The sequence below is a fragment of the Paramisgurnus dabryanus genome, chromosome 1, assembly GCF_030506205.2.
Source record: "Paramisgurnus dabryanus chromosome 1, PD_genome_1.1, whole genome shotgun sequence".
Taxonomy (NCBI): Eukaryota; Metazoa; Chordata; class Actinopteri; order Cypriniformes; family Cobitidae; genus Paramisgurnus; species Paramisgurnus dabryanus.
Window position 1 is genome coordinate 56,745,542 of NC_133337.1, and position 14,380 is coordinate 56,759,921.

General features: G+C 38.5%; 1 protein-coding gene across 1 annotated transcript; it reads left to right on the forward strand.

The window, feature by feature from the left end:
- Nucleotides 1-4,953: 4,953 nt before the first annotated feature.
- On the forward strand, nucleotides 4,954-14,380 carry ercc4 (excision repair cross-complementation group 4). The gene is made up of 11 exons (XM_065242492.2): nucleotides 4,954-5,452; nucleotides 5,699-5,879; nucleotides 9,153-9,348; nucleotides 9,427-9,634; nucleotides 10,924-11,104; nucleotides 11,796-11,918; nucleotides 12,141-12,248; nucleotides 12,331-12,877; nucleotides 12,953-13,045; nucleotides 13,132-13,244; nucleotides 13,334-14,380. The coding sequence occupies exons 1-11, from the start codon at nucleotides 5,276-5,278 to the stop codon at nucleotides 14,062-14,064; spliced, it is 2,658 nt and encodes an 885-aa protein (XP_065098564.1). The 5' UTR covers nucleotides 4,954-5,275; the 3' UTR covers nucleotides 14,065-14,380.

Here is a 14,380-nt window from a genome sequence, read left to right on the forward strand (position 1 = left end):
ATTTGAGCTTTGTGACATGGTGCATTATCCTGCTGGAAGTAGCCATCAAAGAATGGGTACATGGTGATCATAAAGGGGTGGACATGGTCAGAAACAATGCTCAGGTAGGCTGTGGCATTTAAACGATGCCCAATTGGCACTAAGGGGCCTAAAGTGTGCCAAGAAAACATCCCCCACACCATTACTCCACCAGCCTGCACAGTGGTAACAATGCATGATGGATCCATGTTCTCATTCTGTTTATGCCAAATTCTGACTCTACCATCTGAATGTCTCAACAGAAATCGAGATTCATCAGACCAGGCAACATTTCTTCAGACTTAACTGTCCAATTTTGGTGAGCTCGTGCAAATTCTAGCCTCTTTTTTCTGTTTGTAGCAGAGATGAGTGGTACCCGTTGGGGTCTTCTGCTGTTGTAGCCCATCCACCTCACAGCTGTGTGTGTTGTGGCTTCACAAATGCTTTGCTGCATACCTCGGTTGTAACGAGTGGTTATTTCAGTCAAAGTTGCTCTTCTATCAGCTTAAATCAGTCGGCCAATTCTCCTCTGACCTCTAGCATCAACAAGGCATTTTCGGCCACATGACTGCCGCATACTGGATGTTTTTCCCTTTTCACACCATTCTTTGTAAACCCTAGAAATGGTTGTGCGTGAAAATCCCAGTAACTGAGCAGATTGTGAAATACTCAGACCGGCCCGTCTGGCACCAACAACCATGCCACGTTGAAAAATTGCTTAAATCATCTTTCTTTCCCATTCTGACATTCAGTTTGGAGTTCAGGAGATTTTCTTGACCAGGACCACACCCCTAAATGCATTGAAGCAACTGCCATGAGATTGGTTGATTAGATAATTGCATTAATAAGAAATTGAACAGGTGTTCCTAATAATCCTTTAGGTCAGTGTTTATAAGCACAAATTGTCTGATGGCAACTGTAGACTACAACTATTCTTACGATCAAGTTTTGTTATATTAAACTACATTGTACAAATTATATTTAAAACTAGAATCTTAAAGATCAGACCAAAGTGCAAAAAGTAAACATTTATTTCAAATTTTACAATTAAACCAACAATAAGAATTAAATCGGTGGTATAAAAAAGTAGTATGAATATTTCAAAAGCGTATTTTCAGTCATTAAAAAAGAAGTAGTTCACTTTCAAAAAAAAAAAAGTTCTCAAAATTTACTTACCCCCATGTTATCAAAGATGTTTATGTCTTTTTTTCAGTCGAAAAGAAATAATGTTTTTTGAGGAAAACATTCCAGGATTTTTCTCCATTTAGTGGACTTCAATAGACCCCAATTGTTTGAAGGTCTAAATTACAATTTCAATGCAGCTTTAAAGTGCTCCAAACGATCCCAGCTGAGGCATAAAGGTCTTATCTAGCGAAAGAATCAGCCTTTTTGCAAAAAAATAAATATGTACTTTTTAACCACAACTTATCATCTTGAACTAGCCCTGGGATGCGCGTTCTTCTGTGACCTTATGTATTACGTAATCACGTTTTAAGATCACGCATGATGTAGAGCACCTTAAAGCTGCATTGAAACTGCAATTTGGACCCTCAAACTGTTGGGGTCGATTAAAGTCCACTACATGGAGAAAAATCCTGGAAAACTTAATTTTTTTATCAACTGAAGAAAGAAAGACCTCTTGAGTAAATTATCAGGAAATTTTCTTATGAAAGGGACTTAATCCTTTAAGCATAATAAAAAAATTCCATTGTCACCCATTGCTCAGTAAAGCTGGACTTAAGTTATCTCCGGTTACTTTATTTTCCCTCCTGCTCCTTTCTGAATCATCACTGTTTATTAAAAGCATTTTCCAGTGCTCTTTGTTGTGATCTTCGGGGAAACATTCAGTATACTTAAGGATGCACAACATAAACGATTTGTCCAGGTCACTGACCACACCATCGTTATAGCTTTACGACAATTAGATATCTGTGCTTATGTCAGTAATTTGAGTAGTTTACAATAAATCAGCTGACAAGAAATTGGCTTCTAACCGGAGAGGCAGCTTGGTGTGTACATGAATTCAGACTTGGAACATGACGCCGTATGACATTTAACAGGTTGGCTTTTTTCACACAGCAGAATGAACTCCTACACTGAGTAAATCACAGGACATTAAAAGTCTAAACCACAAATAATAATAATTTTCAGTCATTTTCAGCAGTCAGTGAGGTGGAGGGCACATCAACCAAGATAATGAGAGAACACAGGTCAAATGAGGAGACATAGACACACTATACATCATTAGGATTAAGACGCTTCATTGGCATTTGCAAAATAAGATGGCCTGTAAATACCTGTCTAAAACCAAATGTTTTATCCCAATATAGTGCTACATAAATCTGCATACATTAATAATACTTTTGCATGTGACCTTGCTAGTTATGCTTTTGAGCTATGGGATTATTTTAACGCCTTTAATTAGTGTTTTAATTAATTTCAACATGAAAATTATGCGCAAAAGGTTTAGGTTCTAGGCTACATTGTATGTAAACATAATCTCTTTCTTTCTGGTTATTATAAATATATCGTAACAGTGCTAATGCGGATAATCTGTTGTCACATTTTCTCACACTGCGGGTAGCCTTGAGCCTTGACTTTCATCCCCTTCTTGAGTTAGATTGTTACGCATTATATTAATATTTGGATTAAAGGAAAGATGAATGTCCCTAGCATTCACAGTAGTGAACACTCTGGCATCATTCATCACAATTACCATATAACCTGCCAGTGTTTGGTGTATCCTTGAAGGTTCAAATGCACATAGAATGTGGTTTGCATGTTTATCTCACCAGGGTCACACAGTTATCACTGTAACATAATCACCTATTTTGGCGATTTCTATCAGGTACTGTAGGCACATTTAAAGTGTAATATTAAAAAAAAGCCCCTTAGGAAGCCACTGTTTTGCATTGTCTATAATTCATGTTGTGATTCCAAATAGCTGATTACAGTAAGTTAAATATTTTGACTTTCTGTAATGAGTCATTGACATAACTCTGTTTAAGCAAAATGCCTCCTGTCACGTTTAAAAAAAGACTCTAAAACCCAGCTGCTCCCCGAGCCAACTTCTGCTGCTTCAATTATTCTGATATGCTTCTTGACATCTCCAGTCACTACAGTACTTAACAACCAGTATTTATTTGCTTCCTCTCACTGCCCCATCCTCCTCATCATTACTGACATGTTGGGCATTGAGAATGGCTCATATTTAACTCTGCACCAAGTAAAATAAAAGGTTGTTCCTTGTTCTTTTAATTTTGCCTTTGGGTGGCTTCAAGGATTTGGTCTGTGACCTAAAAAAACAAAAAAGCTGATCTTATTATTTTCATGTTGAGTCATTCAGTAATGTGCAATGACTTCTCAAGTGGTGTATTAAAAGCTTCCTTGTATTTCAAATACTTTATTAGTAAAGAAATCAAGTAATAGGAGCTAGAGGAACATTTTGTTTCTTTTTTTAAAACAGGAAATAAGCTTAATATTTATAAATATATATATATATATATATATATATATATATATATATACTTGGTGGAAATACACTTCAGACCTGCATCTTTCACTTAAATAATCCACTCTCTTCCTCTCACTGCACTACTTATGTTTTGGGGTACTTTGATGTTACAGTTATATAAATATATAGTAGCCTATATTCAAGTATATAAACATATGTGTATATATTCTGTAAATCCATTTATTTTGTACATTTTCTTCTTTTTACTGGTGTTTTATTTTCAGTGAAATTATGTTGGCAGCAAAATGAAAATGTTTTTAACTACTGTATATGGATTTCCAAGAAAAACATAATTGTGCATGTAATGTTCTTCATAATAGCTCTCTAAATCCATTTCCAATTTATTTCTAAAGCCTGCTTCACTTGTTTTGTAATACTCTACACAGAAGAGCTCTACTGCTCTCTCGAGGTCACTAAATAACAATGCATCCACCTAAAATGTTTTATAATAAGCAAACTGTTTTAACATACATATAAAATATTTGCATAAAGATGTTGCTTTAGAGGGGTTTTTTTTCAAAATCTAACAATATTGATATTGAATACTGTTGATTATTTTATGTTTCTTAATAACACAGTTATTAAGATGAATGGCTTACTGACGTACGAAGATATGATTTTATATATTTTTTCATTTTCATTTTTTTCCTTGTTTCTCTTTTCTTTTATGTCTCTATTGTTTGTTCTAACATGTATTTTCTTTAAAGCTGCTTTGCAACAATGCAAAACGTAACCGGTGTATATCAAACATTTATAATTGCTTTTTGTAGAAAATGGTGTGATTAAAGAACCATGTTGAATTAGGAATATTATAATCCTAATGATATTTTTCATACCTTGTTGCCGCGGTCTTTCAACTAACGTTATATCATAATGTTCACGGTCAAGACAGGAAGCAACATGAGGGACGATCTTTCACACACGTCTTTATTGATTACATCCTTATGTAATTACATAGGCTACCCACAATGAAGAAGTTTTTCTCCCAAAATATTTTTTTAATGAAACTAGCGTACCTTGGCATATTATCGAGGAGGAGATAGGCTTGTTCGCCTCCATGCGCCGCCGCAAGAATCGACAGCCGGATGAAGTCAAAGTACCGCGAGAGCGAGACGAAATTACACTTCGTATGATTTTTCGAAATGTTCTCGCGGTACATTGACGTCATCTAGTTGTCGGTTCTTGCAGCGCCGCCGCCGCATGAAGTTGAAAAAGCCTATTATTTTTTATTCATCTCCAATGCAGTAGGTGGTGCTAATGTTTCAAATACACATTCGGTGTGTTCGAATATATATAGCACTGCGCAGATAGATCAGCTCATGACATCAAAGGTCCGTGAGAGCAATTCGAAAACACAGCTATTAAATCACCCTCGCGGTACTTTGATGTTACACTACGATCAATCTGCGCAGCGCTAAACGAAGTCAAACACAACTATCAAAACCGCCATTCTCACTCGCGAAGGCACGTGAGTGACAGAGCACTCACTTTCAAAACAACAGTAACGAAAATAGCAAGTATGCTAAGAAGACATATTAAAACAACCTTATTATGAACGGTTGTTGCTTTTATAGTTATAGCTAGTCCTAGCTATAGCTACACTTCTCGTTCAGATTAAAGAACGGATGATGAACTACCGGCCGGCTTACGACTACTGTAACCGTTTATCAAGGTTTTTTAGGCACACGTGAATCAATATTTCAGCACTTTGAAGCTCGCTAATCATTTAAATCAGACATAAAGATGGCGAGCCCTCTTCTCGAGTATGAGACGGAGATGTTCCTGAGTCTCTTCAGTACAGATGGGCTCCTGATCACAGCTGAGGGTCTTGGTATTGACAGACTTCTCTTACATTTTATGAAGGTGTATTCAGAGGAGGGCAGTCTGGTTCTTCTCCTAAACACAACTACCCCTGAACAGGTGGGCTATACGGCTATGCTTTACTGTTTAGATATAGAGTTAAAGTGTGGTTGTTTGCATGTAAGGCAGTGATAGACGTGTGATATGCTATGCTATCTTTCTGTCTAACGTTATATAAATTGTGTCTATTTGCAGTGCATCTGTCTGTCTGTCTGTCTTATCTATCTTAAATTAGCACTTTCAAACTGTAAAATATCTAATAAAAGTAACTAATTATGCATGAATTGTGTGTTTTCTTTGTTGAAGGAGTATTTCACAGAACAGCTACGAGCTGAAGGGGTGAGCCATCTTCCTCAAACTGTGACCAGTGATGTACAGAGCAGCGACAGATATGATGTTTACACCAGAGGAGGAGTTTTGTTTGTGACCAGTCGCATCTTAGTGGTTGACTTCCTTACAGACCGAATTCCTGCTCACCTTATAACAGGTCAGAGGATAAAAATTAACATGTGTCCATTACATTTATGAAATAATAAAGAAAGTTCATTTTGTAAATAATGGCTTGGCATGACATTGGCCTCTTCTTTCTTACACTTGTTGATGTTTTGGATTATATTTATAGGGGAGAGCGGAGCACAAAGTAACGCTTTTTGGTTTTGGCCCTTTCATTCAAAAATATTTAAGTTAGATTAATACTTTTTTACACAATCAACACACACATCTCTGCTACAAATGAACACTTAAAGTTTGTTTGTGGGACCTACCATTATGGTACAATTACACCAAAAGTGACAGGAGTGCAAACGTTACAACTTACCCCATAGGTGGGGTTAATTGTAACAAACAGAGGGTTTGTTGTAACACCTGCTAGAAAAGTTTGTTTAAACTTGAATAATTCAATAAAATTCTGTCTATATACTAAAGGTGGATATTGGTTATATATCTGCCTATAATAGATAAATATCCACACATTCCTTCATCTAACCACATTTATATTATGCTTTAATGCAGTGTTTCTCAAACTTTTTCAGCCCAAGGACCACTTTATCTTCCAATTTATTTCTGAGGACCACCTAACAGAATCCCACTCTAACACGCCCCCAAAAAACAACAAAATAGGCAGGATAAGCTAAATTTTAGCTTAATATGCAACTGTTTCAAGTCAAAAACTGAGGTGGTGGGTATATGAAGTCTATGGTTGTAACTATGGTAACAATAAAATGCTAAAAAAATGTCCAAAATCAGTGAAATTACAGGGATTTTACACATGAAACAAAAACTAGTACATTACAAAACTAATAGATCTGTGGATTTAAGCTACTTTCAGTTGACGCTTGATCTTTTCTTTTGACTCCTCTTTGGTTTAGCCACCGATCCATTTTTACGTTATTAAAACAGAATGGCAAGAACTGATATCACAGTTTTGCAAGTGCATTAAAAATCTACTTAAATAAGTGAAGATTGTATAAACACTTGCCTAGTTTAGGTCATATTTTGGGGGACCACTGGGGGGGTTTGGCAGACCACTAGTGAGAACACTTTGAGAATTACTGCTTTAATGCATTGAAAGAGCTGCAAAATGAAGACAAAAAAATCATAATAGTCAGTTATTTTCCCTAAAATTGTATTAACAGTTATCATCTTGATTAATAGTATTGTTTTCATTCCATTATCAATTCAATTTTATTTATATAGCGCTTTTCACAAAAGTCAATTGTTTCAAAGCAGCTTTACATAAATAGAAGCAGTGAAAAGCACAGAAAAACGACAGATAGCACAACAAAATACATGATAGCATGAGCAGTTAAATTTGCTGCGGCTATGACTCAATATTATAAGTGCACGTATTACTAAAGCAACGTCTAGAAGAGGAAGCTAGGTAAAGCCCAAAAAGGCTGCCTCCCCGGGGTGAAAAACCCCCTAGGAGAAAAAAAACCCCCGGGCTTTTATCCGAGGAAAAATAAGTCCTAGGAGGGAAAAACCCTTGGGAGAACGGATAAGGAGATTTAGCGGAGATTAAGCGGTTCTGCCGGTGATCGTTGGTCAGGCATCAGCTGGGCATCACGTTGAAGGACGGCCATTAGATCAGAGGTGTGCCGACTTTCACATGTACCGGGACTGGGTCTGTTTGTCTCGTTGTCCTCGGGTCGAGGACGAGACAGGGCGAGAAAAACAAAATAGTATTAGCGTAGCGGCCGTTCATATGTATTGAAGTGTCACACAGTGATGTGGTTTAACTCAGCTTAGTTTCAGACAGACTAACTATTGCGGCATAATTATATTATCCACAGTTGAGGATTTAGCAAATTGGGGGCCCAATGCGAGGGTATATATGGTAAATAAGGGTCGCCTTCCGATCTTTAAGAGAAAATGAAACCTGACGACCCGTTTGACTAAGGCCTAAAGCCCCACTGTCGTTGTTAATGCAGGTTCAGTGGCAAACGGGTCTATATTGTATACCATTTACAGGACCAGGAGAAAACGCCAAAAACATCGCAACCCGACCATACGTGCTAACCTGTTTGACTAAGGCCGGAAGCCCCACTGTCGTCGTTAATGCAGGTTCAGTGGCAAACGGGTATGTATGGCATACTATTCACAAGACACACGAAAGCGCGAAAAACGCAACCCGACCATACATACCAACCCGTTTGACTAAGGCTGGAGGCCCCACTGTCGTCGTCGTTAATGCAGGTTCAGTGGCAAACGGGTCGGTATGGCATACTATTCACAAGACACACGAAAGCACCAAAATCGCAACCCAACCATACGTGCCAAACCGTTTGACTAAGGCCGGAAGCCCCACTGTCGTCGTTAATGCAGGTTCAGTGGCAAACGGTGGCAAACTATTTAATGCAATTCATTTTAAGTGTTCATGCAGAAAAGGTTTTTATTTATTTATTTGGTTGGTCTGTGTTATGACCGTGAGTGCTTTGTTCCGTGAAAATAACTATTGCGAGTTAAGAACCTTTACTAGACAAATTACGCGAATGCTTTGTTGAAGAGAAAAGTTTTAAGTCTAGATTTAAAATGATCGACTGTGTCTGATTCTCGGACATCGGTTGGTAAATCATTCCAGAGCTTAGGGGCTAAGTAGGAAAAGGATCTTCCACTTTTAGACACTTTTGATAGTCTAGGGATAATCAATAGACCAGAATTTTGTGACCGTAGTGTGCGTGATGGATTGTATTCTGATAGTAATTCTCTAATATATGATGGTGCTAAGCCATTTAAAGCTTTGTAGGTGATTAGTGATATTTTAAATTGGATGCGATATTTAACTGGTAGCCAGTGTAAAGATGCCAGAATTGGGCTTATGTGGTCATACTTCTCATTGTATACCTGAGGCTTAATTGTAGTAACACTGGGTTTCAACTAACCCCATTGTGTAAAAATGTTTTTTATGTTTTTCAGTTACTAGGAGTTGCTGACATGTTTCAAAATGGTAATACGTTTTAGGTAACACAACAGTGATTCAAATAATATAAGGTTGGATTAGCTGACTTACACACTCAACTCAGAAATCGAAAAACCATAAAATGAAGAAATGTACTTCCATGCCTCTTTGTTCAGTATCTTTACCAAAACACATCAAAACTTTTCACAAATTCACAGAAGATCATCTTCTGACAAAGAGTTAGAGAAAAATACCAAAAGCACAGATTGCTCAGCCCTGTGTAAATATGTAAAGTAGCCATGTTACAATTAACCCTGCGTTAGTTTGTGCCCCGCTCACCCCTACTGTTGTTTACCTACACAGGAATACTGGTGTTTCGTGCCCATAAGATCATTGAATCATGTCAGGAGGCTTTCATTCTGAGACTTTATCGGCAAAAAAACAAGACGGGCTTTATCAAAGCTTTTACAGATAAACCGACATCCTTCACTTCTGGCTTTTGTCAAGTTGAACGTGTGATGAGAAATCTGTTTGTGAAGAAACTCTTTCTGTGGCCAAGGTATAAACAACTTTTTTTTCAAACTACTTCACTTTTTATGAGCTGGGCTTCATTTTCATAATGTGTTTCGTCTGCTAGATTCCAGGCATCAGTCAACACAACACTGGAAAAGCACAAGCCTGATGTGGTGGAGTTGCATGTGACTTTGACTCCAGCAATGAGAGCCATCCAGAGCTCGATTCTTGACATCATGAATGCCTGCTTGAAGGAGTTGAAGCGCTATAATCCAACCCTGGAGGCAGAAGATCTCTCTCTGGAGAACTCGCTGGGCACTTCCTTTGAGAAAGTGAGAAAACCCCATACATTTATGCAGTTGGTAATAATGAACTGAAAATATAATGTAAAAGTAGGTGTAGAAATGTAGGTATATAAATGTGATTCATTAATTAGGGCTCGCTAACACGACAGTGTTTAACTAAAAATATAAAAGTTTGCATTTTTAAAAAAATGTTGTCAAAACATGTCAAAAAAAATGTTGTCCCGTTCACCGATATCCCTGAGAACGAATAAAACGCAGTATTATGCATGCCAGGACAGTAGTTGGCATTGTCACATGATGTCTAAACATATTTCTGACATCATGCACCACTTACATACCTTACAAAAACCATCACTGCTGTGCATCTGGTAACACAAAAATGGCACTTATATTTTTAAAATAGGTCAGTGCAAGCTGTTTTTAGTTAAGACGGCTCAAACAAGCATATTAGCCTGAGAGTAGACTTAAGCCCTGTCCCGGAAACTGCCTCACGGGGTTTGCCAAGTCATGCTCATTTATAAAGCATATATAAAACAGGGTTCCCACAGGTCCTTGAAATCGTTGAAAGTTTGTGAATCGGAGAGGAAAAATTCATGGCCCGGGAAGTTTTTTAAAATAAACATACATAGATACAGGTCATTGAAAGTGCTTGAATATATTTTATGTTTTCTGAAAAAACAAACAAATTCCCTGTGTAGTGTAGGATAATATCATAAAAATTCTAGCCTTTTAAGCACGCGTGCTAAACTGTTCGCTTTAAATGCTTATATCTTCTGTATGCGAATGTTGATTCATACCAAATGTTGTGTTTGACACATCGAAATTTGAAAACGTCTCTGGTTTTCTGAGAAGGGAACGAGACACTGCGTCTCCCTTGCCATACTTTCTGTGTCTCTGTAATGCCGTCTTTGGCAATATTTCAGATAGCGATATATTTCATGGCTCCCGCGTCACTCTGTCGGTAAGCCTCACCATTGGTTTAATTTGATATACACATTCAGACGCACTTACCCCTGGAGGCGTCCCCCAAAGTGTTACCGCAGTGACGCAGCACGAGTTCCCTCGAAAGGGAACTGTAACAATGTATCTTAAAAGGAAACACGATGTAACCTTGCTCTTACTTGAAATGTGTCCCCACATTTAGTCCTTGAATTTGAGGATATTGGACCTGGAAGGTCCTTGAAAGGTCCCTGAATTTGAAGTTAACTAAGGTGTGGGAACCCTGATAAAAATATTAAGAACACATAATAGAAATTAAACAATAGCAATAAAAGAAAAAATAAAGATGATCTGAGTTGTTGTTTTTTGTTATTTAGACGATCCGCCATTACCTCGACCCATTGTGGCATCAGCTGGGGTCCAGGACCAAATCTCTAGTTCAAGACCTTAAGATTTTAAGAACACTTCTTTTGTACCTCACTCAGTATGACTGCGTCACATTCCTCAATCTGCTGGAGTCTTTGAGAACCAGCCAGAAAAGCTTTGGTAGTAATTCAGGTAGAGTCGTCTGTCCTGTTGCTTTTTTTTCAAGGAAAACACCAATTTTTTTTATATTTTACTATGTTCTTACCTCAACTTAGACGAATTCATACATACCTATCTTTTATCAATGCATGCACTTAATCTTTCTACAGTGCGTCGTGAATGTGTTAGCATTTAGCCTAGCCCCATTCATTCCTTAGGATCCAAACAGGGATGAATTTAGAAGCCACCAAACACTTCCATGTTTTCCCTATTTAAAGTAAGTATGGTGGCACAAAACGTGGCGATTTAAAAAAAAATGAGAATGAGCGGATATAAAATGAGAATTATATTGTATGGCGGAAGAGCACTTAGTTTGCAGCACTTTGACCTCGGTAACAGTAATGATGACGGAAGTTTGAGCGAGAGGGGGAGGAGTCAGGACTCAGTGATAATGTTACTGCCCGCCGAGGTCAAAGGCTTCTAAATTCATCCCGGTTTGGATCCTAAGGAATGAATGGGGCTAGGCTTAATGCTTACACATTCAAGACACGCTGTACAAAGATTTAAGTACATGCATTGAAAAAAGATAGGTATGTATTATTTTTCTAAGTTTAGGTAAGAACATAGTAAAATAATGAAAACGGTGGTGTTTTCCTTTAAATGTTATTACAATTGAGGTAAAGGTCACTTAATTTTTCTGTCACCTGTTTCTCTTCTTAATCAGGCTGGTTGTTCCTGGACTCAAGCACATCAATGTTTGTAAATGCTCGCAGTCGGGTGTATCGCTTTCAAGATTTGAAGAAGAAAATGAAAGTTGGAGAGATTGACCAGAAGCACTTTGCCATAGGTATAATGCATTTAAGGTGGATTTGAAGCTAAAGTATTTGATGTGCCGAGACCATTCGGCTAATATAATTATTTCATTTTTGATGGAGATGGCGTTTAGCAGCTTTTGCATCTGAGCTCTTCATACTTTATTGCATATTCTATATTCTCATACAATTAGTTTCCACTGTTTTGTAAAAGCTTACTATTTGAAAAAAAAGTATTAATTTTTGTATTTCACTAGCCCCTTTAACAAGAGAGCTGGTGCTTGAGAAAAATCCAAAGTGGGAAGCTTTAACAGAGGTGCTAAAGGAGATTGAGAAGGAGAACATCAGCTCTCAGCATGAACCAGGTAAAATCGTGTCACAAATAAGCTTTTTACTCCTTGCTTTCAAATGCAAAGCAGTAAGTTGACTATGTTGTCTGCACACCAGGCCGTGTGTTGATATGCGCCAGTGATGACAGAACCTGCGCTCAGCTGAAGGAATATATCCAAAAAGGTGCAGACCACCTACTGAATCGCCTTTATAAGCGCACAATTGGAAAAGACGATCCTGAGTCTGATCTGCTGAAGAATGAGAAAGGCTGGCCTAGAAGGCTCTCTGGTAAGATGAGCAAAGGAAAAAATGGGCAGCCAAAAAGTGCCAAAGCCAACTCAAAGAGACTCAAAAAGACTGAGAAACAAGAAGAAATGGGTGAAAAGGACCTGATTGGAAACAGTGAAGATGAAGGAGGTCTAGCTGAAGTTGAGGAAGAGGAAGAAGAAGAGGTTCTTTTAGATCTTTCTTCAGATGACTACTACGGTATTCTTAAGGAGCCCCTCACCGTCATTCACCCATTGAAAGGCTGCAGTGACCCCTACAGTCTCACAAGGGTGTTGCATGAGGTTGACCCTATGTTTGTGGTCTTATATGATGCTGAACTCAGTTTTGTGCGACAACTGGAAATTTATAAAGCCAGCAGACCAGGAAAACCACTCCGGTGTGTATTTTGTATAGATTTTAAGACAGAATTTTGTAATGTAAGTACATTTTCAATATTTATCTTTTCTTTTAGTGTGTATTTTCTTATATATGGAGGTTCGACAGAAGAGCAGAGGTACCTTACAGTCCTAAACAAAGAAAAACAAGCGTTCGAGCATCTCATAAGGTTAGCAGATGATTCAGTGATCAGTGGCGTAAATATCTCTTCATATATTCATCACAATGTTTGAAAGCCATTCCTTTTTAATTTAGAGAAAAGGGCAGCATGGTTGTGCCAGAAGAGCGAGAAGGAAGGCAGGATACCAACCTAGATCTCGTCCGCAGTCAGGAGCCCGCCACTGCTGCCACTGACACCCGCAAAGCAGGTAACACTATGTTACTCTGTATCACAGCTGTACACAGTACATTTTCAAATTGTGCACACATTAAAATATCATTTATTTTTGTCATTCAGGGGGTCGTGACGAAGTTAAAGAGCCTCATCGAATCATAGTTGACATGAGGGAGTTTCGCAGTGAGCTTCCTTCTCTTCTGCATCGAAGAGGTCTAGACATCGAACCTGTCACCCTAGAGGTCGGTGACTACATAGTGACTTCGGAGATCTGCGTAGAGCGCAAAAGTGTCAGCGATCTCATTGGTTCGCTGCAGAGCGGCCGTCTTTACACACAGTGCCTCTCGATGACCCGATTCTATCGTCGGCCAGTGCTACTTATCGAATTTGACCCAGCAAAACCCTTCTCGCTGGTGGCCCGCAGTGACCTCCGGCAGGAGATCTCCGCCAATGACGTCACCTCCAAACTGGCGCTCCTCACTCTCCATTTCCCACGCTTGAGGCTGCTCTGGTGCCCGTCGCCTCACGTTACAGCAGAGTTGTTTCAGGAGCTGAAACACGGCCGCCCTGAACCCGACGCTGCGGCCGCTCAGGCCATCACGGTGGAGTCGGAAACCGTGACAGAGTCCGCAGACCTGTACAACCCTGGGCCTTATGACTTTTTGCTCCGTATGCCTGGAGTCAATGTGAAAAACTTTAGAAGCCTTTTGAAACATGCTTCCTGTCTGGCTGATCTTGTGACATTTAGTCAGGAAAAACTAAGCGAAATATTGGACAGTACCAGCAATGCCAGACAGCTTTATGAATTCATTCACAATCCTGTGAATGCGGTGCCTATTCAGAAAAACAAGTAGAAGTACTTGTGCGGTTAACTCAGGTTTGTTGCAATTTTGTACTTTTTCAGCGAGAGTGCATGTGGTTGACTTGTATTAATTTTGAAATTCATGCATAAAGTGTATTCAATGAATTGCTATTGTATATTTAAAAACTTTGTATGCTGGTATTAAATTTTCTAATTGCATGTAGGAGTTAAGCTGTAGTTGTGTGTTGTAGATAAGCAGACATTTAAATGCAATTGTTTGCAGTCTCTAGGTAAGCTTAAAGCATTTTTACACATTTTTGTAAGATGATAAAATGATTGTGATGAAAAATAAATTATTTCCAAACATC